At 41.1% G+C, this 27875-nt stretch overlaps 1 protein-coding gene and 1 long non-coding RNA gene across 18 annotated transcripts in view; both read right to left on the reverse strand.

Annotated features, from left to right (window-relative positions):
• Positions 1-27875, reverse strand: part of LOC125965666 (uncharacterized) — a 313457-nt gene that overhangs the window by 121531 nt on the left and 164051 nt on the right. The window lies entirely within an intron of this gene.
• The window catches only part of LARS2 (leucyl-tRNA synthetase 2, mitochondrial), a 278606-nt gene that overhangs the window by 121531 nt on the left and 129200 nt on the right, over positions 1-27875 (reverse strand). For 13 of the 17 annotated variants that reach the window (XR_007479847.1, XR_007479848.1, XM_049716291.1 and 10 more), the window contains 3 exons: positions 18908-18999; positions 17477-17527; positions 16060-16120 (listed from right to left, as the gene is read on the reverse strand). The exons of 1 other annotated variant lie outside the window; for it this stretch is intronic. Coding sequence is in view for 14 of the 16 variants with exons in the window: in XM_049716291.1 (XP_049572248.1) it covers positions 16060-16120; positions 17477-17527; positions 18908-18999 (204 nt within the window). In the remaining 2 variants the exon portion in view is untranslated. The remainder of the gene's footprint in view (positions 1-16059; positions 16121-17476; positions 17528-18907; positions 19000-27875) is intronic. 3 more of the 17 variants (XM_049716292.1, XM_004283837.3, XM_049716296.1) reach the window with 1 other exon arrangement.

The following is a 27875-nucleotide window of genomic DNA, read 5'->3' on the forward strand; positions in this document are numbered from 1 at the left end:
GGTTAGATTGTTTATTTGAGATTTTTCTTGTTTCTTGAGGTAGGCTTGTATAGCTATAAACTTCCCTCTTAGAATTGCTTTTGCTGCATCTCATAGGTTTTGGATTGTCATGTTTTCATTGTCATTTGTCTCTAGGTGTTTTTTGAATCCTCTTTGATTTGTTCAGTGATCTCTTGGTTATTTAGTAACATATTGTTTAGCCTCCATGTGTTTGTGTTTTTTACGTTTTTTTCCCTGTAATTCATTTCTAATCTCATAGCGTTGTGGTCAGAAAAGATGCTTGATATGATTTCAATTTTCTTAAATTTACTGAGGCTTGATTTGTGACCCAAGATGTGATATATCCTGGAGAATGTTCTGTGTGCACTTGAGGTCTTGGATCATGTTCACTATCATTATTCTGAATCCTTTTTCTGGAAGGTTTCCTATCTCCACTTCATTTAGTTGTTTACCTGGGGTTTGATCTTGTTCCTTCATCTGGTACATAGCCCTCTGCCTTTTCATCTTGTCTATCTTTCTGTGAATGTGGATTTTGTTCCACAGGCTGCAGGACTGTAGTTCTTCTTGCTTCTGCTGTCCACCCTCTGGTGGATGAGGCTATCTAAGAGGCTTGTTCAAGTTTCCTGATGGGAGGGACTGGTGGTGGGTAGAGCTGGCTGTTGCTTTCGTGGGCTGAGCTCAGTAAAACTTTAATTCACTTCTGCTGATGGGTGGGACTGGGTTCCCTCCCTGTTGCTTGTTTGGCCTGAGGTGACCCAACACTGGAGCTTACCTGGTCTCTTTGGTGGGGCTAATGGCGGACTCTGGGAGGGCTCACACCAAGGAGTACTTCCCAGAACTTCTGCTGCTTGTGTCCTTGTCTCCACGGTGAGCCACAGCCACCCCCGCCTCTTCAAGAGACCCTCCAACCCTAGCAGGTAGGTCTGGTTCTCCCCTGGGTCACTGCTCCTTCCCCTGAGTCCCGATGTGCACACTACTTTATGTGTGCCCTTCAAGAGTTGAGTCTCTTTCCCCTAGTCCTGTCGAAGTCTTGCAATCAAATCCCACTAGCCTCAAAGTCTGATTCTCTAGGAATTCCTCCTCCCGTTACCAGACCCCCAGGTTGGGAAGCCTGACGTGGGGCTCAGGATCTTCACTCCAGTGGGTTGACTTCTGTGGTGTAAGTGTTCTCCAGTCTGTGAGTCACCCACCCAGCAGTTATGGGATTTGATTTTACTGTGATCGCGCCCCTCCCACCGATTCATTGTGGCTTCTCCTTTGTCTTTGGATGTGGGGTATCTTTTTGGTGAGTTACAGTGTCTTCCTGTCGATGACTGTCCAGCAGCTAGTTGTGATTCTGGTGTTCTCACAAGAGGGAGTGAGAGCACGTCCTTCTACTCTGTCATCTTGGTGACAATCTCCTGCCTGGCTGAGTCTTAAATGCCAAGTATATCTCCATCTTTTAGGACCCAAACTTTTTGACCCTTTCATTTAAGTCCCCAAATTTTGTTCACCTTTCTAAACAGGCTGTCAGCTCCTGGAGGCAGGTGAAGGTCAGTGGATGGAAGGAGTGAAGGGCAGGCAGGCTGAAGACCAGGGTCTCAGCACTGGACTCAGTCTGTGGGTCTGCTGTGGACTCACTGGTAACCCTGGACAAATGACTCATCTCTCTGGGCCTCACTTTCCTCGTCTGGAAACTGCGACACTGTTGTGAGGATCAAGGAATCTGGAGAGGGTCAGCCTGCCTTTCCAACACTGTCTGGCCCAGTATTTATGCATAGCAGCTGCTCGATAAATCTTCATTAAAGTAACAAATACAACAAAATTCAGGACGTCAAGTGTCACTATATTTAAAAAACAAATTAAAGCTTTGAGACAGAGCCCTTGCAAGTTTTCTTAAATATAACAGGTTTTCTAAAAAAGTATCAATAGAATGCCTTTGTTCTTGGAACTAGTCTGGCTTATTCACATTAAATGTTGTCAAGTAGGGGTTCACATGAGAAATGTCACTCCAATTCACAGTGAACCCAGTGTTCTAAGAAACCTGTCTGCAAAACCTTTGAACCTCTACAGGCAAACGAAGAACCACGTTTACCTCCATTAGCAACTTCTACAATATCAAAAACAAATGGCTTTTCAAAAGGAGACATACTTGAGATCAGTTTCTCTGCTCCCTGGTATAACACTGGTTCAGAATTCTGTGTTTCTCCCCATTTAATCCACCAATGAGAAAACACTCACCAAGAGTCTACCTTACCGAATCCTTATCCTGAGAGACTCAATAACTGGCTATCATGATAGAAAGTGGAGGTACAGAGAATAAAAAGAAGGGAATTTCCATCCAACTCAGGGCTCTGTTTCCTCATTTACTCACTGAATTATTCCACAGAGATTTATTGAGTACCAACAACATATGGGCATTAGGTCAGGGGGCATGAAGATTCAGGCCACCTACCTATACATTAAGCCTTTTCACAGTCTCTCCTCCCTTAAGCAGTTTCTCTGAACTGTCAGCCCCATTCCTATCCCATTCACACCCATTTGTGTCGGAGAGAAAAGAGAGGCAATCCATCACCCACCTTACCTCCCATAGGCATTCCAGGCCCTAGACCCATCCCTCCCACCTCTCCAGTTCTGCTTTATTCCATTGCATTTGCAGCTTTCCCAACAACTCTTTGTCATCTACAGTCCTAGCCAGGGGTCCCTGTTCTAGACCACACGGCCACTGCTTCCTCCCTCCTAAACTATTTGTTACCCCCCATGACTGCCACTGCCCAGGCTTCTTCAGCCTCACTGTCCACTTCATCTTGGCTTTATCTTCTCATCCCTCTTCCTTCAACCATCTGTTTAATTCCATCTTGGCTGAGTTTCTCCCTCTGGCCTCCTTTACCTTCCCTGTTCTCCTCCTTTCTGCAGAACTGAGGGAACAGGTGTTAATATCAGGGTAATTAATAAATCATGAACCTAAGCATTTGTTTAAGAACTCATTTTTACATAATTATGTTTCTTCATCTCAGGACTAACTTTAGACTGAAAATGAGCATTTAATGAAAATTGAAAATGACAAATGCTAGACACTCTGCTTTTATAGAGCATGTATTTTATTCTTAAAGGTCTTGTTTTTCAAATCTAGGGCTACAGCTAAATTTTCAAGTAATTTGAAAGATTCATGTTCTACATGTTCTTGAAGCCAATTTAGAGAATGAATATTAAGTGAAGGGAAATCATGGTCTTCGCAGTTCTGAAGACAACTCACACTTTCTGAACTGAAATCAGACTCATCAGTAAGCTCCTCTTTTGCTATTTTCTTGACCACTATTTTTTTTTAATTTAATTTTATTTATTTATTTATTATTTTTGGCGTCATTGGGTCTCAGTTGCAGCAGGCAGGATCTTTGTTGAGGCATGAGGGATCTTTCGTTTGCAGCACATGGGCTTCTCTCTAGTTGTGGCGTGCCAGCTCCAGAGCGTGTGGGCTCTACAGTTGCAGCATGTGGGCTCTCTAGTTGAAGCACGCAAGCTCAGTAGTTGTGGCATGCTGGCTTAATTGCCCCGAGGCATGTGGGATCTTAGTTCCCCAACCAGGGATTGAACCCGCGTCCCTGCATTGGAAGGCAGATTCTTTACCACGGTACCACCAGGGAAGTCCCTTGACCATTATTTTTTGAGCATTGTCATTTTTATGGTAACCTGAAAGCTGCCTCCTGCTACAAACTGCACAAGATTCTGTAAACTATCCATAATCGGACAAGAAGCAACAATTTGCCTAATTTCCTGGTAACTGTTCTTTGCCAGCTGACAAGAATTTCATCAAGGCAGTCAAACAATACAGACAGCTTTTCTAACTAGACAGTTGGGAACTGTCCATTAAACTGTCCAGAAAACCCTCCATTAAACTACAGATGAGAGGAATGGGTTTGAGTTGCAGTTTGTTATCCGTCTATTTGGGGAGATGCCAGTATTTCAACTATCCGTGCCAAACCAGCTCTCTACAACTGTTCCATTTTTCTGGAAGGAAAAGAACATTAATTTTATCTGCAACATACTTGAAAGTTTCAGGATCAACAGGGCAGAGTCATCTGAAAGATATTTTTGAGATGTGAGTTCTCTAGGTTTCCTGAATAATGTGAAGGCTATTTGTTAGATACGGACATGGATCCAGAGGAAGAGGAAATATCAATTCATCAATTCCTAGGATGCAAAAATGACAGCAGTGCCCAAAATGAGCTATTCTGCTGCCTGCGAGCGCCATAAGCAACGAGTAGTAGAAACCCATCACAGCTTAAAAGATTTCCTATGTGACACAGACTAAGAAATAAAACTATAAACTTAGAAAATAGTATAGAAAATTATTTTGAAGATCTTTTAGTCCAATGATGTTTAAGGGAAAGATTACGGGCAGGGAAGTGCAGATCAGAATCTCACAAGAAGAAGGAGGGATTTGAAACTATATATGCCGTCTTCTTCTGGGAAGATGGAATAGATGCACTTTTCCTTGTTCTTTCCACTAAGTACAACAAAAAACCTCGAATATTATATATATGTATAAAACAAACATAGACTCCAATAAATTGAAAAGAGAAGGTAGACTAATTAGAGACCTCAGCACCTGAGGAGTGACACAGTGGTGAGTTCCACGGATTTTCTCATAAGTCCCAAAATTGGAGCTAATGAAGCCAGTAATCCAGAAATGCCAAGGAGTACAGACAAAAAATTAAAAAGAAGAAGAAAAAATAAAAGAACAGCCTGCTCTCTTTAGCCAGAGTACCAGGAAAGGGACAGCCTAGCAAGAGAGAAAATTTAGACAATAATTGCTCTACCTTAGTCAACACCACAGAAAAAAAATGACAGTCCTACCCTCGCCAGCAAGGGCTCAGTGGAGAGTCTAGACTTACAACCTTGGGAGGCAATAACAAGGCAGCCCAATCTCTCTCTGTGTCAGTGTGGCATCACAGGAGGTTGAGTGGAAAGCCGGGACTCTCCTACCCGTACTGGCCGCTAAGCTTTTATATACAGAATGGATAAACAACAAGGTCCTACTGTAGAGCACAAAGAACTATATTGAATACCCTATGATAAACTGTAATGGAAAAGAATATATATAAAAAAATAATGTAAATATGTATAATTGAGTCACTTTGCTGTACAGCAGAAACTAACACAACATTATAAATCCACTATACTTCAATAAAAATAAAATAAAATGCAAGTTAACATAGAAGAAAAACCCTTGGTGGTGTCAGTGGAGACCACAGGGGTGGGGTCTTGACTTCTACCCCAACCAGCAGTAATGAGGTGCCCCTCCCTATCCCTGATGGGACAGTGTCAGAGGAGTTCAAACGGAGAGTCAGGGAGACCATCCCTGCTCTATGAAAACTCCTGAACGGTAAGATTTGATGGGCCTCTGGATGATAACATGCAGGAAGGGTGGCCCATCCCAGTTCCAATGGGACAGAAGATTCTGTGCTTGAGACCCTCCTGGACCTCATCCTATATACTTCTTCATCTGGCTGTTCATCTGTATCTTTTGATGTCCTTTGTAATAAATCACTAATCTAGTAAGTAGACTGCTTTCCTGAATTCTGTGAAGTTCATGAATTCTTGCTAGCAAATTAATCAAGGAAGGGTTGTGGGAACCTCTGACTTATAGCCAGTTGGTCAGAAGCATAGGTAACAACCTGGACTTGTAATTGTCATAAGAAGTGGGGGACGGGGAAAGTCCTGTAGGGCTAAGCCTTTAACTTGTGGGATCTGACACCATCTCCATGTAGATAGTATCAGAATTGAGTTAAGTTGTAGAACACACATCTGGTGTCAGAAGTGAAGGTGCGGTAGTAGAGACTGAGAGTACAGGAGACACACAGGAATGTTTTTCCTCCAGAAAATCATACAGAGAATATTCTCTGATCGTAATGTTGAGTTAAAGAAGCTAGACGCAAAAGAACACATACTATCTGAGTTCATTTATGTAACTATGAAAACCATATGCAGGTGGTAAAACTGAAAACAAGGCAGTGATTGTCATAAATGCCAGAACAGAGGTTCCCTATGATAGTGGTAGTGGGGAGAGATGGAGTTGTGATTGGAAAAGGGCACACAGAGAACTGCTGGGTGCTGCAAAGTTCTATTTCTTAACCTAGGTGGTAGCTGTACATTCCAATAATGCGTTAAGCTTTACATACATGCTTTTGCTCTACTCTATCCACGTTTAATATTTCACAGTGAAAGAAGTTATAAAAATAATCTTGTATTTGCAAAAACATTGACTATTTCTTAAAATTTTGTTTTTATTATTCATTTATGCGCTACCACACGTCAGAAAAAATTGATGGTAGGTCTTCTTATGATTCCTACCTAATAAGGTTTGGGAGCACGATCATTCCTAAGATCCTTTTTTTCTGAATAGAAAAACAAAACCACAGACCTACTGCATCAGAAACTCTGGGGGTGGGGCCCAGAAATCTGTGGTTTAATAGGCCCTCTTGGTGATTCTGATGCTCGCCAATGTTAGAGAACCACTGGTATAAGCACACACATAAATTATCCTTGTGGGCTTCCCTGGTGGCGCAGTGGTTGAGAGTCCGCCTGCCGATGCAGGGGACATGGGTTCGTACCCCGGTCTGGGAAGATCCCACATGCCGCGGAGCGGCTGGGCCTATGAGCCATGGTCGCTAAGCCTGCGCGTCCGAGGCCTGTGCTCCGCAACGGGAGAGGCCACAACAGTGAGAGGGCCACGTACCGCAAAAAAAATAAATAAAATAAATAAATAAATAAATGATCCTTGTTATTTTCACGGAGTAACAACTTCATCTTCAAGACCTTCTGAACTTGAACCACATGCTTAGAGCACCTTGCATCGTACACCTACAAGCACCTGTTCTGTCAAAGGTTGTACTGGCTATTGTGCAAAACTGACCTGGAGACCTGATTCAGCCATGGGGAAAGAGGGAGCAATAGATCATGCCCACCATGTGTGAATGGCAAAGTCCATCACCAAAACTCAAGCCTCTGGAATGAGCATCCAAGATCCAATCTCCTAGAAGCATTTAACAAGTATTAAATTGGTAAATTCTATTCCCATTAGCCAGAGTGTACATCCTTGATAGGACTCATGACCACCACTGGGGATGAGGATAAAACAAACTACTTCCTTGCATAGCCACATTTGCTGAGCGGCCCCAGGAGACCTCCTTCTTTAGTTAGGGCTGAAGAGTCCAAGAACACGATCCTGTCTGAGGCAATGAAAAACTTCCCTCCATGTTTTAGGCTGGTAAGGACTGAGCTGTCACAGCTGTGCATGAGGTCAGCTGCATGTGTGCTGGGTATTCATGATGACACACGGTTCTCAGCCTCGAGATGATGATAATTCTGAACACTAACCCTTATGCACCAGCACCAACCTTCCCTGAAATGAAAGCACTAGAGATATGCTGCCAATTCATTTCAGTTAAAACAAAGGTATTGCCTCTTCCCTCCCAACCAAAAGAAAAACCTCTGGAAAAAGGTTAATTTTCTGATTCTGAGAGACAGAAAGTAATCTAGAGTCAGAGATCTACCAGACCAACTGCTTCACCTCTGTAAGGACTTGAAAGAGGACTCAGAGAGTCAAACACTTCGAGGGCCTGTTACACGTTGTCAAGGCAACCACAACCCCGAGCTCTCACAATGGGAATCTTCCCAACCAGGTTTCCAGGCAATCACTTGCCCTAAATTCTTTTTGTTTTAGGCTATTCTTTAAATTCTTTTAAAATAAAAACCGTTAAAAATATATCTTTCTATTATCCTGGAACCCTCATTATTTCTTGGAGTTTAATCTTTCCTTTCGAATGTCTAGTCTTCTATGTAAATAAAATTCCGAGGTAGTAAGGGTCTTGAAGCAATAATAATTTTCATTTTGTAATCATACAAATCATGTTGTCTTTGAAAATAAACTCATGCAGGTATGGTCCAAAGGGCGTGTGTTTTGGATGAAAAGAGAGTACTGGTTCCAAACCATGATTATGACATGAGGGTGGGGACGAAAAGGCTAAACAAAGACCAGCAGAAGTGCAGGCAAACAAACCCACGGAATAAGAAATACTGATAAGACAACCAGTGAAATCTGCAAAATGACTGGTATTCCAGGATTTTATGGTATTATCATTAATTGTTTTAGGTGTGATAATGGAATTGTGAAGAAGGAAGGAAGGAGGGAAGGAAGGAAGGTGAGTCAAGGAGAATGGATGAGAATAAGGGAATGGAAAGAGGACAGTGAAAGGGAAGAAAGACGGGGAGAGAGAGAGAAATAGAAGCAAAGAGATGCAAATAGAAGCAAAGCACCATCTGCACATGGTGGAGATGCCACAAATGCCTCAGCAACCCCCTTAATTTATGTAGGCTGTGCAGCATTGATGGATAAAACTTGGAAAAGCTCGACATCATAAAAGCCTGTCCCAGTAAAAATTCTGATGGAGCCCAGTTCCAATGCCTCTTCCACTGCTCCAGGATAACCACACTACACATCCACGTTAGCCCGCTCAGCCTTTGGGGAACATGGTGGGGGGCACACTGAGTTCGTTTCAATGGATGACTGTCTTGGGGGCAGTAATTCCTATGTTTGCCTGGCCCCAACGGGACTGATGGGCAAAGCCATCAGTCTTATTACTGGGCACCAACATGTAGAGAAGGCAGAATGGAGAAACACGAGAAGGAAATCAAACACAGGAATTTAAAATCCAGTGAAAATGAGTGCAAATAAAATTTCATAAGATCTCCATAGTAAAGAAACTCAGCAGAGTCAACTCTTGATTACTCTAGTAAAGGAGACAAGAAAAGTTAATCCAAACATCATTTATGCCCAGTCCTATGTTCCTGTTTTGTTTTGATTTTACATTGGAGTATGAGTGTTTGGGGATTGCTCAGCAAGCACCATAAACAGCTAATAAAGTCCTGCTCTCGCAGATTCCACAGGCATTACTTTGAATCCTATCTGGTTTGGATGTTTTTTTCCTTTCGTATACTTGTCTGGTTTTGAAGGGAACTCCTAGGGCACTGCTCCCCACATAATTATCCAGATGACTCCTGATAAAAATCAAGCCCCAGAGTCTATGCCAATCAAAACACAGCCAAGGCCTGGTCCAGAACCAGCTCAGGCACCAGAGCACTGGTGAGATGGTAGAGATCAAAGTCAGAGACACACTTGCCTCAGTGGGCCATACCACACAACTTAGAAGCTAACTATGTCACTGTCACAAGGAACTCACGGGGGCATCTCCTAGGACCAGTGCATGATCACCAAGGCCATAATCTGAACCCATGAGAGCAGAATGCAGGGTCACACCCTCTCCAGAAAGGCTGCCAGTTATTCCACAAAGTGCTCCACAAAAAAACATGTCTGATCTCTCACTGCACAGTTTGGAATTTTATCTCCTCTTCACTCTTCCCTTAGTAGATGTTCAACTATTCAAATTCAGCTTTCAGTTTCTTACTTTCCAAATCGAGATGATACAAGCTATTTGCGGAATAATATCTGAAAAAGTGAAACACAGTGCTGAGCTAAAAGACATCATTTGATTATCATTCTGGCTCACTATTAATTCAAGAAATGTATACTTTTTTCCTTTTAATTCAGAGAATTAAGCATTTTCTGTAAGAAAGATGAGAATGCAGCTCCCGAGCTGGACCATTCCTACAGGTATTCCCATCCAGGCAAAGACAGGAAGAATGAGTCCATGACCCATGTTTTCAAGTTAGCTTTCTCCACCTGGGGGAGGAAGATAACATTTCTGAGCCATCGTATTTTTTAAATATTCTGTTAACTGTCAGATACCCATCTGCTTAATTATCCAGTTTTTATGGGACTTTAGGATTGTTATTTGCAAAGGGTACAGATCTGCCTTGTCAATTAAATAAACTATTCCTGTACCTCCTCACTCTGCTGCTCTATATGACCAATCAGATTGTAAAGGTTTCATTAAAAAGCACTGGTGGATTTCTGGGAAAAATGGCGTCAAGAACACATGTATCTAAACTTGTTTCCATTACTCCCATTAAAATGACCAAGAGAGGGCTTCCCTGGTGGCGCAGTGGTTGAGAGTCCGCCTGCCGATGCAGGGTTGTGGGTTCGTGCCCGGGTCCGGTAAGATCCCACATGCCGCAGAGCGGCTGCGCCCGTGAGCCATGGCCGCTGAGCCTGCGCGTCCGGAGCCTGTTGCTCCGCGGCGGGAGAGGCCACAACAGTGAGAGGCCCGCGTACCACAAAAAAAAAAAAAAAATGACCAAGAGAATATAAAGATGGGGGCCGAGGGGACTGCACCAATACAGGAAGTAACACAGGTGCCACTGACACGCCAGAAATGACAAGGAATTTTGGCAGATGGGACTAGGTTGAAGAAAAATACCATAAGCCAAATAGCATCTCCCCCTCTTAAGGACAGACTGGGTTCTTGAGAAGCAGGGATCTGGCACCCCTTACTTGAAACGGCAAATCCAGAGGGGAGGGTGGGCTACAGAGCAGGTAAAAAGCCCACTAACTGGACACGCCTGTCTGTGGTGCCTCAGAAGCATTTGAAGCAGTCAGGGTGTCATAGGGGCATCTGTGATACCACAACTCACACCCGGGTAAAGATCAGAGCAAAGAGAAAGATGCCCCAGGAGCTATGGGTTCCCCGAACCCGGACAGAAATGAATGAGGCAGAGAGTATGACAGAGCTTCCACTCTGCTCCCCTCATGCTGATGGATCCCTAAAGTGATACACTAGTCCACTTCACTCAGGAAATGGGGGAAAAATCCACAAGGTGTCTATGAAAAGCTTCTGAAACAAACAAGGAGAGCACAGCATTTCAAACTTGTAAAAAGATTACAAGAAGCAAAAATAATTTTTCAAGAGCATCACCTTGTACTCTCAAGAAAATTTTTGAACATACACAGTCTATGAAATGAGATAAGATAGCAAAATAAGAAGAAAAAAAAAGCAGTTGGCCAAGAGGCTTGAGAAAGAAAATGGGAACTGAATGAGATGAGGAACACTAAGAATCAATCTAAAAATACAATAGCATCACTGTCTGCATTAGAAACCATATAAAGCAGCCCTGGTTCAATAGAAACTGAATCAGTGATGTGGAAAGCAAACATGAGTTCTCCCAAAAGGTAGAGAAGAACAAAGGGACCAAAATCATGAGAAAGATGGTGAAAACAATGGAGGACAGTGAATAGAGCAAACACTCAAAGTCAGTGTTCTTGAGAAAGAGAGTCTAGAAAACCAACAGGAGGAAATACCTACACTGCAGATCAAAAGTGGTCACCAAGCACCAGGCAAAATTAAAATGAAAGGATGGACACTGAGCTACACTTTGATAAAAATTTTAAATGGAAAAGGCAGAGACAGGAGTCCGACAAGCATCAAAACGAGGGTAGAAAGATCACTGTATTACAAAGAGATGATCTGGGCTGGCCTCAGACTTCTCCATCAGAGGCCAATGGGCCAGATGGTGGTCATTCCATAATTCTACACATGTGATTAAACTGTACAGAACTACTACTACTACTCCTACACACACACACACACATACACACACACACACTGTGTGTACATATAAAAACTGGTGAAATCTGAATAAAATTTGTACTCTAGTTAATAGTAGTGTGCCAATGTTAATTTCCTAGTTTTGATATTATATTATAGTTGTATAAAATGTTATCATTGGCAGAAGCTGGGTGAAGGGTCCATAGGATCTGTCTATACTATCTTGGCAACTTCCTGTAAGTCTATAATTTGTATTTTTTTTAAGACAGTAAATCAAGGATCAAGGTCTACTAAAGAGATTTGAAAGAAAAAAGAATTCCATACCCCAGTAAGTTGCTGGTCATAGGTGAAAGCAATGAAAAGTCATTCTCCATTATGAAAATAACATGCAATATCGGAAGATTCAAAGCAAGAGCTAAAATATCTGAACATTTTCTTTCATGAATCTAAGTTGTGAAAATGGGCAATCATGCTCTATAAGGTCATGCTCTATAAGGTCTATGATGAGCACTGAAACTAGTTAAGAAGCATTCAGTTTAAGTAATTTGCTATGAAAATGATTCTAAAACCAAAAGCAAAGATCTATGTTTAAGGAATGATACATGATAAGAAAAATTTCAATAAGAAGAAATTAGGGGGCTTCCCTGGGGGGCACAGTAGTTGAGAATCTGCCTGCCAATGCAGGGGACACGGGTTCGTGCCCCGGTCTGGGAAGATCCCACATGCTGCGGAGCAACTAGGCCCGTGCACCACAACTACTGAGCCTGCGCGTTTGGAGCCTGTGCTCCGCAACAAGAGAGGCTGCGATAGTGAGAGGCCCGCGCACCGCGATGAAGAGTGGCCCCTGCTTGCCGCAACTAGAGAAAGCACTCGCACAGAAATGAAGACCCAACACAGCCAGAAATAAATAAATAAATAAATAAATTTTAAAAAAAAGAAGAAGAAGAAATTAGGCCTAAAATCTCAGAACATACCCAAAAAAACCTCTGGAAAATAGATTTAGAAAGTGGAAAGTGTGGGACTTCCCTGTTAGCACAGTGGTTAAGAATCCACCTGCCAATGCAAGGGACACGGGTTCGGTCCCTGGTCCAGGAAGATCCCACATGCCGCGGAGCAACTAAGTCCACGTGCCACAACTACCGAGCCTGCGCTCTAGAGCCCACGAGCCACAACTACTGAGCCCACGTGCTGCAACTACTGAAGCCCATGCACCTAGAGCCCATTCTCCGCAACAAGAGAAACCACCACAATGAGAAGCCCACTCACCGCAGCAAAGAGTAGCCCCTGCTCACTGCAACTAGAGAAAGCCTGTGTGCAGCAATGAAGACCCAACGCTGCCAGCTAATCTCCTTACCTTATTGACACATGGGAGGCAAAAACATATGTTCTGTTTTATTTTTTATGTTGATACTAAACACGTGGTTTAAGACCCTTACAGCTATCTTTTAGCACAATAAAGAATTGCTATACTAGTTATAAAAATAAATACAAATAGCTTACACTTCCCTGTTACAAAGACTTTAGATTAGCTAAAAGGTTTCCCCCATATGCTTTGTCCATCTTTCAATTTTTTTTAATTAATTGTATCCACAAGTGATGCACCAAAAGAATTCAACAAATAAAGGATAAAATTTTTTTCAAATGGGCAAAATATATCAAGGAAACAGAAACACAAGATAGTAGGGATGGCACTGTCAGTATCAGACAATAAGAAGAAACTTCTGTTACCTGGTATTAGAGCCAATTATAAAGCAACTGTAACTAAAAATAGCTTAGCAATGACATAGTAATAAATGGATCAAATGAACAGAAACAGAACTTAGTGTATAATAACAGCGTAAAAGAAGATGGTTATAATAAAGTTAGCCCTTTAAATCAATGAGGAAAAGAATGTTTGAAAATCAAAGACAGAAACAATTGGTTATTCAGAAAAAGGAGGAATTCCTTATCTTATATCATATACTAAAATAATTCCAGTTGAGTTAAATGCAAAAATTAAACAAAAGATTGAGAATAAAAATGTATTTATCTGAAAGGTCTTTCCAAGTACATATTTGTGTGCTAACAATAATCCCACTACAAACAAAACGCAAGGCAAATGATAAATTGAGGGAAAATATTTGTAACAAAATGAAAATCATTAAGAAAAGGACAAACACCCTCTAACTATATGGGCAAAAGACATGATTAGATTATTCACACACACACTCCCTCCCCAAATTCAAACATTCATTAAAAGCACGGGAAAAACTCATCACTAATAACAAAAGAAGTACAGGTGAAAACAACTATATAATAACTTGGGAGTGTAAATATGTATAACCTTTATGGAGGATAATTTGGCAATAGCAAAGTAACATAAGCAAATTATACCTTTAAGTATCTTTAAATTCAAGTACTGTAAGCTTTAAACTTGCTCATGGTTTTTTGAGGAGTCATATTAAGGAAATAAAATATGTGTACTAAAGTATCTGCTCCAAGTGCGGGGGGTGAGCACAGCAGTCATAAAGTGGCCAGTGGATTAGCCCAGCACTGCCACTTGGGTGACCAGCAATAAAACGATGTCAATAAAATCACCCACATTTTAGAGCTTTCTAGAGATCTGAAGAGAGAATTATGGGTGCCTGGCCCATGGGAATTGTTCAGTAACTATTAGACACTGATAGAAGGGGTGGTGATATTTATCTACAATCCTGCACTAACAGGTTCAAAATCCCTTTATCTGAAATGCTTGTGGTCCAGCTGTGGTGCTTCAGAACTAAGACCTTTTTGGATATGAAAAGGTAACAGTATATTTACCTAACTAGGTCTGGGAGAGCACCTAGTAATCAATTATATCACTATTCCTAGAGTAAAATATATGAATATTCATTCTAAGTGAGATAAACATCAGTTCAGGTCAGGTTTTGCAGTCAAATGAGTTATGAAAAACTTTTCGTTTTTACAGCTTTCTGGACTTCAGATTTTTACAAGAGTGATTGAGAACCTATATTTATAACAGAGGAACATTAGAATCTATCTAAACATATGATAATAAGGGGAAGGTTACATAAATTATGATACATTCATAAGATGGAAAACTACACAGCTATAAAAAGTCACTTTTTCCAAAGAATATTTAATAAACTGGGAAAATGTTCATGAATAGCAGGTAAAAAAAAGCAAAATAAAAAACACGAATTATGAATTCTATTTTGCAAAAGTAAATTATATAATATTCCAGAATAAAAGACTACAAGGAACCATACAAGGACGTTAAATTAACCACATTGTGGTTAACCACATTAACCACATTATGTTCTTCCTTATACTTTTCTGCATTTTCTAATCTTCTATGATAATCAGGAAAACAATCCATTAATTTTTGAACTATTTATGGTTGCTGTTCCTGCGTAGGACTAGGCTAGTTCTCATCCTAGAGGGTTAACAAGTCCATCTCTACTCTCAAGGAATTTACCAATGCATCTCTGGAGAGCTGAGGGCATTACTCAGTTCTCTCCACATGAGAATGCAGTTCATTCTTCATCAGCACTTCCCCACTGGCTCCTCAGGACAACCTGACTCAGGCACCAGGACTTTTTCACCTCTACCAAATGAAACCCTGGTGACCTTGCAAGTTAGTGATAAAAATGGCATCAGTGCTACAATAAGAACTTGATTCAACCCATGACCTTATCTAAAGAAGCTAAAAAAGAAAAAAAGAAAAAAGCAGGGACTGTTTAAACGTGTTTGATTTTCACTTTTTTACTGTACTCATCAAATCGCAATCATTTAAGAAATTATGGGGGAGGAGGAGAAGGTGATTGCATTTGGGTTTGTTCCAGGTGCTTCGCATGAGTAAAAGGATATGACCTTGAACTTGACAGACCCAGCAATGAAAAGCATTTTGTGGAGTTAGTGGGATGCTAAGAGAGATCATGACATTGGTTCGTGGAGAGGACAAGCAAGAGTTCATCTTACCTAACAGACCACTCATCAATGTCTAAGGGGTAGTCTTTGGCCAGAGCTTTTCAGCCGTACTTAGTGTGGGTGTTCCTAACACCCAGGTGGTCTTCACTGAACTCCACCCAGGTCTGGAATTCTCCAGTGGTTTAATACACAGTTTGAAAACATTTTATACCAAAAGGCTTTTTGTTATAAGCCTCAGTTCCAAACATGGAACAAAAGAGATAAATGAACCATCAGCCTACACCTAATCACCTAAAGGGACCACATGGGTTGACATTTAATCACTTTTACATAGATTCCAATAGTCTTTTTAAACTATTGCTGAGAACACGAGAAATCCTTGTGCAAAGCTTTTGCCACACATAAATAATAGCCAACTGTGAAGTTAAATAAGAAGTTAACTCTCTTAGCTTAATCCCACAGAAAATTACTTGTTTGCAGGCAAATTATCCACTGGGGATACTTTTTTATTTGTGGAGTGCTAATCCTTCCCTCCTGCTTTCTGCCACCCTTCTTTTCCTCCTTCCTCCCAACCTGAAGAGAAGGAAGATAAAGTAAATGTGCTCAATCCCCCATTCAATCAGGACCTTGGTTAAAATAAAGACCTTCCAGGAAAAAGGTGACTTACTCTATCCCAGCTGAAACACAGGCCCAGTCGATCAAGTTGTTTCCTCATGTGTCTAATATTACTGCGAAACAAAGGGAAAACAGTTTGGATTTTAGAAACAGGAAAAGCCATAAACAAACTACACTTTGAGAATGTGAAAAGGAAACTGGAAAAGTCTAGATTATTCCAAAGGGCTTTAAGTGTTGTTTCGCCCTGGCGAAGAAATTAATTACTAGGAATCCGTGAAAATATCTGCCTAGTAGAAGACATCTATTCTTTGGACCCTTGCAAAATCCACTAAAAACCATGATAGTCTTCGGTCCTAGGGACTAACCCTTTCCCAGGCCATTCAGGAAGGCAACCCTTCTGATTTGTGCACTCCTGGCCCATCCATATGCCTGTATTCTGCACAAATTTAAGCCAAGCATTTACAAATTTAAAAGCGACTGAAAAGAAAAATCTTAACATACAAATTGCGGGAATCCAGGAGGAGCCATACAGTGCTTTGTCAATCAAAACCTAAAACCAAAAACTCTCCAACAATTGGAAAAGAGGAGAGAAGTAAATTAATCAACTTTAATATAATATGAAATATTATTTACTTTTTTCTATTTAAATTTTTTAAATTAAAAAAAATTTTAACTTTTTATTGAAATATAGTTAATTTACAGTGCTGTGTTAGTTTCAGATATATAGTAAAGTGATTCAGTTATACATATATACATATAAATATATTTTTCAGATTATTTTCCATTATAGGTTATTACAAGACAGAGTATAGTTCCCTGTGCTATACAATAGGTCCTTGTTGTTTGTCTATTTTATATACAGTAATATGTATATGTTAATCCCAAACTCCTAATTTATTCCCCCCTGCCCCTCCCCACTATCCCCTTTGGTAACCATAAATTTGTTTTCTATGTCTGTGAGTCTATTTCTGTTTTGTAAGTAAGTTCATTTGTATCATTTTTTTAGATTCTACATGTAAGTGATATCATACGATATTTGTCTTCCTCTGTCTGACTTCAGTTAATATGATGATCTCTAGGTCCTCTTTTTTCTTTTTAAAGAAAAAGGACTAATTAATTTCTACTGTGTCCCCTTTCAGTACAAGCAGACTGAAAATATGGAAAACCATGAAGAAGTTCTCTAGGTGATCTCTGATTAGCTAACAATAGCTTATTTTAATTCCAAGCCTCGTGTTAAGCATTTTGCAGAAAAGTGCTTGCAACAGACTGAATGTTTGTGTCTCCCTCAAATTGTTATGTTAAAACCTAATCTCCAACGTAATGGTATTTTGAGGTAACCAAAGGTACTATGAGAGGTAACCGGATTAGTGCCTTTATAAAAGAGACTCCAGAGAGCAACCTTGCCCCTTCTACCATGTCAAGACACAGAGAGAAGACAGCTGTCTATGAACCAAGAAGCAGGTCCTCACCAGACACCAAATCTGCAAGTGCCTTGATCTCGGACTTCCCAGCCTATAGAACTGAGAGAAATACATTTCTGTTGTTTATAAGCCACCCAGACTATGGTATTTTTGTTATAGCAGCTGACTAAGACAGTGCTTAATCTTTATCCATTCATAAGAGGTAGGAACTATGACTATCCCTCCTTTACAGATAAATAAACTGAGGCGGAGAGAGGTTAAGTAATTTGCTCAAGGTGAATGGCTAGGAAGAAGGAAAGGCAGGATTTGTACCTATGTGGCCTGATTCAGGGGCCATCTTCTTTACTGCTATGCTCTAGTTGGAGGAGCATACTACTCCTCCTTGGAGGAGTTGGCAAACTTTCTGTAAAGGACCAGATGGTAAATGTTTTCAGCTCTGTGAGCCATATGGTCTCTGTCACAACTACTCAGTTCTGCCATTGTATCATGAAAGCAGCCATGACCAATATATAAACAAATGGGTGTGGCTTGTGTTCCAATAAAACTTTATTTACAAAATCAGGCAGGGCCAAATTTGGCCCATGGAATTTGCCAGTCCCTAGCCTAGCTTACATCAAACTTATACCATATTTGACCCATTTTATTTAAATCATTATTTCCTCCTTTTTTCATCACTCCCATTACTCTAGAATTAACCATAATTGGAAAAGTGGAAACTAGGGATTAGGAAGAAAAAAGACAAATAGATGGTGCAGAAGATATTTCTTTTTACAATGTAGCCTTGGGCAAGATAAAGCAAAGGGAGGTGAAAGACAATGGGGATAGACTTTGAACCGGGTAGGGTGAGGAAAGGCTTTGTGAAAGGGGCTGGAGTGAGCCCAGAACATTCTGCTGGGTTCTGGTATAAGGCCCTCAAGGCTTTATCAGGAGGGAGAGGGATGGGCACTGCTGGCCCACAAGTACATGGAAGCCTGAGGCACAGTGGGTACTGAGAGTATGTCCTCCTTGGAGAAAGCCACACCCAGAATAAATTGGCCATATATTTCCTCGCTGAATATCTAAGTTCCTCTTCCTTCAGAATGGTGAAGGCAAAAAATTAACAGAATTTGCAGAGAAAATTATAATGTGGAATTTGTATATGGCTCAAACTACAGTCACGAAGATGAAGAGCACTGTAGAAATTTAACAAATGTCACCCTTTCCTTCTCCTTTTTCCTTCCAAACGCAAATACTCAAAGAAGAATAACTAAATAACAAAGCATCAAAATGAACACATGAATGATATCCAAACCCTCTTTGTTATTTCTTAGATAAGAATACAGTGTGCAAAAAGGCAAACACCAAATACAGACAATCCTGTTTATTGCTCGGCAGACTGCAATGTTTTGTTTGCTTTACTTTCTATTTCTTGTGCACAGGTTAAAAAAATTGTTTAAGGGTTCTGTATACAAGTGCTTGAATATGCCTGTAAACACATACCTCTGTGTCCAACTTTCTGGATGTAGATTCCTCTCGATCGCAGCATTTTCGGCAGGCAATCCAAATGCATCCCATCCTATGGGATTGATAACCTAGCACCCAGAAAAGAAACATCAGCCGTGGCAGATTGCTAAAATCTTTATCAGTATTCTCTTCTGGGCAATGAGCAGGCATTCTCTCTTTCTAACACATCTTATCCCTTTCCTGGATGATTTCAAACTATGCTTTTGAAAGCCAGCTGGCTATCTAAGACGTAAACACAGAAGAGAATTTAGAAGGTTATACACCAAGGTGCCAATAGCAGTTATCTCTGAGTAGGTATTTTCGTGACTATTTTTTACTTTCTTCTTCTTCTTGTCTGTGTTGTGTGTAATGAACCCAAAGCGTTTTTCTGACATTATAAAAAGTTTCTTTTAATTTCAAAAATAGGTATATATAAAAATATATATAGGCATTCAAAATGCTCACCTCGTGTTAGATTTTCCAGTTAAGGAGTTGTGCTGTCCAATAGGGTAGCCCCTAGCCACATGTGGTTACATAAATTTAAACTTAAATTAGTTAAAATTAATTAAAATTTAAAATTCAGTTCCTCAGTCACACTAGCCACTTTTGAAGTGTACAATAAACCACTCTGAATCACCTCTTATAAGACATTTCCATTTTCCAAAGAACAGGGGATCCTAAGATCTCAGAGCTCGAAGAAGCTTTTGAAATATATCCTCCATCCCCACTCCTTTATTTGACAGTCCAAGCAACGATGGACCAACAAGAGTAAGCAGCCCAGCTAGGTCACATCAGAAGCAATTACTTCAGACCAGGATAGGCACTCATTTCTGCAAATGGATGACCAGTCACAGCTCACCTGGCAGCTTCAATAGGAAGTTCTCTCAACCTAACTTACATGCCATGAATGGGAACAATGGCTTGAAACACAAGCTGTGGCATCAAGGGACAGACTCAGAAGGCTGGGCTCTCTACCCACTGCCAGGCAGGACACCTGCTTTGAAAACTCAGACTCCTACCCTTCTCTAATGCTGATTTTCAGCCACAAAGCCATAACCACAGCTTCTCCCAGAGCCATATTTCTGAAACTTGCCTGTGGGTGAGGATGGCCTGAGGAGGCTCCAGTATTTCTAGAAAACAGCCCTTTACAACTGGCCTTCTTACTTCCTTCCTATCAAGCTCCTGATCTGTCAACTGCCACAAGCTGAGTTTGTTTGTTTGTTTGTGTTTGTTTGTAATCATGCAGAGAACCTGAGCTTCTGTTCACATACATCTTGGATAGTGATGGACACTCAGACACACTTACTGGCACTACCTTATCACCCGCCCATATCATGATGGAACATTTTCCACTAAAGAAACAGGTCTCATTTTCTTTTATAAATAACTTTTTCCCCTGATTTTTGAAATAATGCATGTTCACTACAAATAGTCTTGATACACAGAGAAAAATATTCAGAAGAAAATAAAATACCCTTAATTCTACCATATAGCCATTCATAACTGTTATTTGGTAAATTTATATCCAATTTTTAACAATTGGGATCATATTATTTCTGTGTGTTGTTTTTTTTTTCATTGTGCACCTAGAGTTTTCTTCCATCTTTCTGTCTTGTTCAAAGACTCTCTGAGATGCAAATGAGTATCACCCATGGCCACCTCTGCCTCAGGTCCATAAGCACCTACAATTTAGTGTCCCGAACTGGATTCACACTCGAATCCCAGTGCCCAGATCCGTTCTCTCCCTAGTCCCTCTTAGCAGGTGGCAGTAAGAGAACAGGCATGGCCCTCCCAGTGGCAGAAGCCACTTGCCTTACATCGTCCTTCCATTCTGCACATTATTGTTTTTAAATTAGGTTTTAGTTTTGATGGAACAATTCCATCTCAAGAATGAAGACCATGCATCTAAAATCAGAGCTGCTCTAACTCCTTTGGCTAGTGAGTGGGAAATGCAATAAAGGCTCGCTCCTCGGGAGGCTGTGTGGTTTGGGGGGAAATGTCCTAACCCAAACCTGCCATTTACTGGCAGTGGGACCTGAGGCACATCACTTACCCTGAGTCCCAACTATCAGCTGTGACTGAAAGCAGCCACCCAAATCGTTGAGAATTACACACTAAGATGTATGTGGTGCACCCAGCACAGTATAGGCACCCAGTAAATGGCAGGGCTGGCTGCAGTGGCAGCTGCCGTTGTCTGTTTGATCTTCAGCACCTCACAACATCGCACATCACCGATTCCCTCGTCAGGACCTCAGCCCATGTCTCTTTGGCCACATTCATTATGGTGGTTCTGTGACAACAGACAGGGAGACCCCTTGACCTCACACACATCCTCATCCATGTACAATCCTAAGGGTGTGTTACTTATGATAAGAGCCTCTGTAGCAGGTTAGTGCCAGGTATTGGAAGTTCTTAACCAAACCGAACAGACCATGAGGCTCAAAGGGCCAGCCGTTTGGCCTTCTTTTCCATGAAAGGGGCGCATCAGTTCTTCTTTCGCGCATAATTAGTGGCTCAGATCAGGTGCTTCATTTGAAAGTAGCCCAGCTGTTCTTGCCATGGCTGACTGGAGCAGGGGTAGTCCATGAGCAGAAGCAGCCATCTGTGTGCTGGGTAGGAAGGGCCCTGCCCAGGAGATTTTGCTATATCAGGGGTGGTGGTAGGTCTGATCCACTCAGGTCTGCTTTCTGTACGGGATACAGACTTGGTGAACAACAGTGCTGTGGATGTCTCCAGTTTGCTGCTGCTCCAGTCTGGTTTGCAACATCCTCTGCCGTGCTTCCCAGTCCTGGAAATCTGGGAAGAGTGGAATGCCCTGGCCTGCCAGCCTAAGATAACATGACTCCCGGGGAATTTCCTCACAGTCCAGTGGTTAGGACTCCACGCTCTCACTGCCAAGAGCCCGGATTCAATCCATGGTCAGGGAACTAAGATCCCGCAAGCCATGCGGCACAGCCAAAAAAAAAAAAATGACATGACTCCCAAGCTATCACATTCAATCCCTGCATCCACGCTCCTGAGGTCAGTCGGAATAGGCTCCTCTTCTTTTTCCTTAATTGGATGTTTCTCAAATTACGAGCATAACACAAGCTTATTTTAACAAGTGAAATGACACAATACATGATATATAAAGGCAAAGCTGATCATCTCCCCCAGCCCCAACTCCTATTCTCAACTCCTTGATGTAATCAACAATGTCAGCCTTTGTATCCTTCCACACCTTTCTCTTCACTCAAACAAAGATACACATACATATATACATATATATAGGAGCTGGATGGTTTGTTTTTATGGAAATAGAACCTGTCATACACTATTTTATGACCTTTTTTTTCATTTAACGTATCATGGACATCTGTACAAAATATGTAAGTACGTGTGTGTGTGTATACATGTCTTTTAAAAAGATTCTAACATTCCCTAGGAATATCTAGTCTATGTAGTTTTAGGAAGTTGTCAAAACATAACCCAATCCAGTTGATCTTTCAGACCTGAGGTCTCTTTTCCTCTTGCTAAATGTGTCCTACCCAAAGTGTTTCATCTTTCCAAACAGCACCCTCCCCTTCTGGCAAAATGCTCCTCCTCCTACTTCATATGGTCCTGCTGCAGACGGCGAATCACAAAACCCACCCCTCTGGCCACAGAGGGAGCACCTGGTGGAGATGTCTAAGAAAATACTGCTGGCATGTGGACAGATGCAGAAATGGGAAGCAGAGACTAGGGATACTGATGTGCTCCCAGGACGCGGGCCCAATTCCTAGTGGGGCCCATTCCTACAACATTTCCTTTGGTTCTGTGAGTTACACCAGGATTTGTAAAAACACACAAAACCTCCTTTTTTGCTTAAACTGGTCTGAGTTGGGTTTCAGTCCCTGGTAGCCAAGAATCCTGACTAAAACACTCACCCTTTAGAATACAGCTTTCTCTTGAGTACTGCTTAACCCATAGATGAAAAACATTTCCTTCACAGATTTTTCTTTTTCTTTTTAATTTTCAAGAGCTAAAAATAATAATAATCCCATGTTGGGGATTTGTGCTTGATTAGTAGAAAGTTCTGAAATACTTCCATGGATAACACTAGAGTACAGCTTCCAGCGATGCTTTAATTCTCCTAGGGCTACTTCGCTGGCAGAATAATGTAACTGTTGTATAACCATGTTCCACAAGAAAGGGGAAAACTTAATTACCACTTGGTTTCTTCATTGGAACTGCCAAAATGGCACCAGTTCAATGTTTCTGCCTATTAACATTGTTAGGTTACCATCCATGTTTTTAAATAAAGTCAATACAGAGACAGTCAAAAAATCAGTCTGGATTTATGTAATATACTTATTCATTTCTATTTTTGTTTTCAGATGAAATTAACATGAAAAGATATTCTTAGTTCACATGTTACCCCAAGCTGTCTATGAAAATATAGTTAGGGAAGGAAGAGTCAAGAGGGTGGTGTGGGAAGACGCAGAGTTAGCGCCTCCCCATAACTAGGGCACCTGCCTGCTGCTGGTGGGGGACTCTGATGCCCAAGGAGACAGGAGGAACCCCAAAATGAACCGGTAGGACGTAGCGGGGCTGAGGGCAGAGAAGAAGTGGAGGTCAGACAGGATTGACGCCCCTGAGGCTGGTGAGATCAGGAGAGGCAGGCAGGAGGGACTCTCTGGGAAGCGTGGGAGAGGAGCAGAGCGGGATCGCCTGGCCCACTTGGGCAGGGGAGCCTGCTGAGCTCCCAAGCCGGTACCTGCCCTCCAAACCCTGCTCCAGGCTGCGTCGGTCCTTGGGGGCATAGGAGGGAGGCTAGGGAGATCAGTAGAGGCAGGCAGGAGGGGCCCTCCCAGACCAGAGGAGAGGAGAAGAGGGCGTTTGCCCCCCCCACTCAGCCCAGGAAGCCTGCTGGGCTCCCAGGTGAGGTCCCCTACCATCTGAGACCAGAGGTGGGGGGCACACCTGGGTCCCTTCTGTTCCTTGAGCCTAAGCTCCACCCCCCCCACAGCCCCCAGGGCCTTTCCCAGCCCCATGGGTCCTGAGCATTGGCCCCACCCACTACCCAAACCTTGCCTTTGCTTAGGCCCCGCCCTCCACAGCAAAGGCCTTCCCCATCCCCACTTTTTTTTTCTTTTCCCTCCTCCACTTTTTTTACTATTGTGGTACTGATGTACCTTCAAGTTGTTGATGCATCTATAACTTTATTTTTATATTCTTCGTAACATATCTGTTAGTTTCCTAGGCTAATTTTATTTTTTACTTTGTTATTGTTCTTTTTTTTCATTTTATTTATTTGTTTTTGCCACCCCAGGCGGCTTGTGGGAACTTAGTTCACGAGCCTGGAGTCGGGCTGAAGATCCTGTGGTGGGAGGTCTGAGTCTGAACCACTGGACTAACAGAGAACCTCAGACACCACGGAATATGCATCCAAGTGAGGTCTCACGGAGTTCCTCATCTCAGCACCAAGACCCAGCTCTACCCAATAGCCTACAAACTCCAGGGCTGGAAGCCTCAGGCCAAACAACCAGTAAGACAGGAACACAATCCCACTCATAAAAAAAAAAAAAAAATGAGATGGCAAAAAAATATGTCACAGATGAAGGAGCAAGGTAAAAACCTACAAGACCAAATAAATGAAGAGGAAATAGGCAATCTACCTGAAAAAGAATTCAGAGTAATGATAGTAAAGATGATCCAGAATCTCGGAAATAGAATGGAGGCACTGATGGAGAAAATACAAGAAATGTTTAACAAAGATCTAGAAGAACTAAGGAACAAACAAACAAAGATGAACAACACAATAACAGAAATGGAAAATACACTAGAAGGAGTCAAAAACAGAATAACTGAAACAGAACAAATAAGTGAGCTGGAGAACAAAATGGTGAAAATAAGATCAGAATAAAGAAAAAAGAATGAAAAGAATTGAAGACAATCTCAGAGACCTCTGGGACAACACTAAAAACACCAACATTCGAATTATAGGGTTCCCAGAAGAAGAAGAGAAAAAGAAAGGGTCTGAGAAAATATTTGAAGAGATTATAGTTGAAAACTTCCCTAACATGGGAAAGGAAATAGTCACCCAAGTCCAGAAAGCACAGAGAGTCCCATACAGGATAAACCCTAGGAAAAACACACCAAGACACATATTAATCAAACTAACAAAAATTAAATTCAAAGATAAAATATTAAAAGCAGCAAGGGAGGGCTTCCCTGGTGGCACAGTGGTTGGGAGTCCGCCTGCCAATGCAGGGGACACGGGTTCGTGCCCCGGTCCGGGAAGATCCCACAGGCCACAGAGCGGCTGGGCCCGTGAGCCATGGCCGCTGAGCCTGCGCGTCTGGAGCCTGTGCTTCGCAATGGGAGAGGCCACAACAGTGAGTAGGCCCGCGTACCGCAAAAAAAAAAAAAAAAAAAAAGCAGCAAGGGAAAAACAAAAAACAACATTACAAAGTAATCCCCATAAGGTTATCAGCTGATTTTCAGAGGAAGCTCTGCTGACCATGAAGGAGTGGCAGGATATACTTAAAGTGATGAAAGAGAAAAACCTACAACCAAGATTACTCTACCCAGCAAGGCTCTCATTCAGATTCGATGGAGAAATCAAAAGCTTTTCAGACAAGCAAAAGCTAAGAGAATTCAGCACCACCAAACCAGCTCTACAACAAATGCTAAAGAAACTACTCTAAGCGGGAAACACAAGAGAAGAAAAGGACCTATAAAAACAAACCCAGAACAATTAAGAAAATGGATATAGGAACATACACATCAATAATTACCTTAAACGTGAATGGATTAAATGCTCCAACCAAAAGACATAGACTGGCTGAATGGATACAAAAACAAGACCCATATATATGCTGTCTACAAGAGACCCACTTCAGACCTAGGGACACATACAGACTGAAAGTGAGGGGATGGAAAAAGATATTCCATGCAAATGGAAATCAAAAGAAAGCTGAAGTAGCAATACTCATATCAGATAAAATAGGCTTTAAAATAAAGAATGTTACAAGAGACAAGGAAGGACACTACATAATGATCAAGGGATCAATCTAAGGAGAAGCTATAACAATTATAAATATATATGCACCTACATAAGGGTACCACAATACATAAGGCAACTGCTAACAGCTATAAAAGAGGAAATCGACAGTAACACAATAATAGTGGAGGACTTTAACACCTCACTTACACCAATGGACAGATCATCCAAACAGAAAATTAATAAGGAAACAGAAGCTTTAAATGACACAATAGACCAGATAGATTTAATTGATATTTATAGGACATTCCATCCAAAAGCAGCAGTTTACACTTTCTTCTCAAGTGCACATGGAACATTCTACAGGATAGATCACATCTTGGGTCACAAATCAAGCCTCAGTAAATTTTTAAGAAAATTGAAATCATATCAAGCATCTTTACTGACCACAAGGCTCTGAGATTAGAAATGAATTACAGGGAAAAAAACGTAAAAAACACAAACACATGGAGGCTAAACAATACGTTACTAAATAACCAAGAGATCACTGAACAAATCAAAGAGGAAATCAAAAAAAACCTAGAGACAAATGACAATGAAAACACGATGATCCAAAACCTGTGGGATGCAGCAAAAGCAGTTCTAAGAGGGAAGTTTATAACTATACAAGCCTACCTCAAGAAACAAGAAGAATCTCAAATAAACAATCTAACCTTACACCTAAAGGAACTAGAGAAAGAAGAACAAACAAAACCCAAAGATAGCAGAAGGAAAGAAATCATAAAGATCAGAGCAGAAATAAATGAAATAGAAACAAAGAAAACAATAGCAAAGATCAATAAAACTAAAAGCTGGTTCTTTGAGAAGATAATCAAAATTGATAAACCATTAGCCAGACTCATCAAGAAAAAGAGGGAGAGGACTCAAATCAATAAAATTAGAAATGGAAAAGGAGAAGTTACAACAGACACCACAGAAATATAAAGCATCCTAAGAGACTACTACAAGCAACTCTATGCCAATAAAATGGACAACCTGGAAGAAATGGACAAATTCTTAGAAAGGTATAACCTCCCAGGACTGAACCAGGAAGAAATAGAAAATATGAACAGACCAATCACAAGTAATGAAACTGAAACTGTGATTAACAGTCTTCTAGCAAACAAAAGTCCAGGACCAGATGGCTTCACAGGTGAATGCTATCAAACATTTAGAGAAGGACTAACACCCATCCTTCTCAAACTCTTCCAAAAAACTGCAGAAGAAGGAATACTCCCACACTCATTCTATGAGGCCACCATCACCCTGATACCAAAACCAGACAAAGATACTACAAAAAATGAAAATTACAGACCAATATCACTGATGAATATAGATGCAAAAATCCTCAACAAACTACTAGCAAACAGAATCCAACAACACATTAAAAGGATCATACACCATGACCAAGTGGGATTTACCCCAGGGATGCAAGGATTCTTCAATATACACAAATCAATCAATGTGATACACCATATTAAGAAATTGAAGAATAAAAACCATATGATCACCTCAATAGATGCAGAAAAAGCTTTGACAAAATTCAACACCCATTTATGATAAAAACTCTCCAGAAAGTGGGCATGGAGGGAACCTACCTCAACATAATAAAGGCCATATACAACAAACCCACAGCACACATCATTCTCAATGGTGAAAAACGGAAAGCATTTCCTCTAAGATCAGGAAAAAGACAAGGATATCCACTCTCACCACTGTTATTCAACATAGTTTTAGAAGTCCTAGCCACAGAAATCGGAGAAGAAAAAGAAATAAAAGGAATACAAATTGGAAAAGAAGTAAAACTGTCATTGTTTGCAGATGACATGGTACTATACATAAAGAATCCTAAAGATGCCACCAGAGAACTACTAGAGCTACTCAATGAATTTGGTAAAGTTGCAGTATACAAAATTAATGCACAGAAATCTCTTGCATTCCTATACACTAATGATGAAAAAT

The sequence above is a fragment of the Orcinus orca genome, chromosome 10 (genome assembly GCF_937001465.1).
Source record: "Orcinus orca chromosome 10, mOrcOrc1.1, whole genome shotgun sequence".
Classification (NCBI taxonomy): Eukaryota; Metazoa; Chordata; class Mammalia; order Artiodactyla; family Delphinidae; genus Orcinus; species Orcinus orca.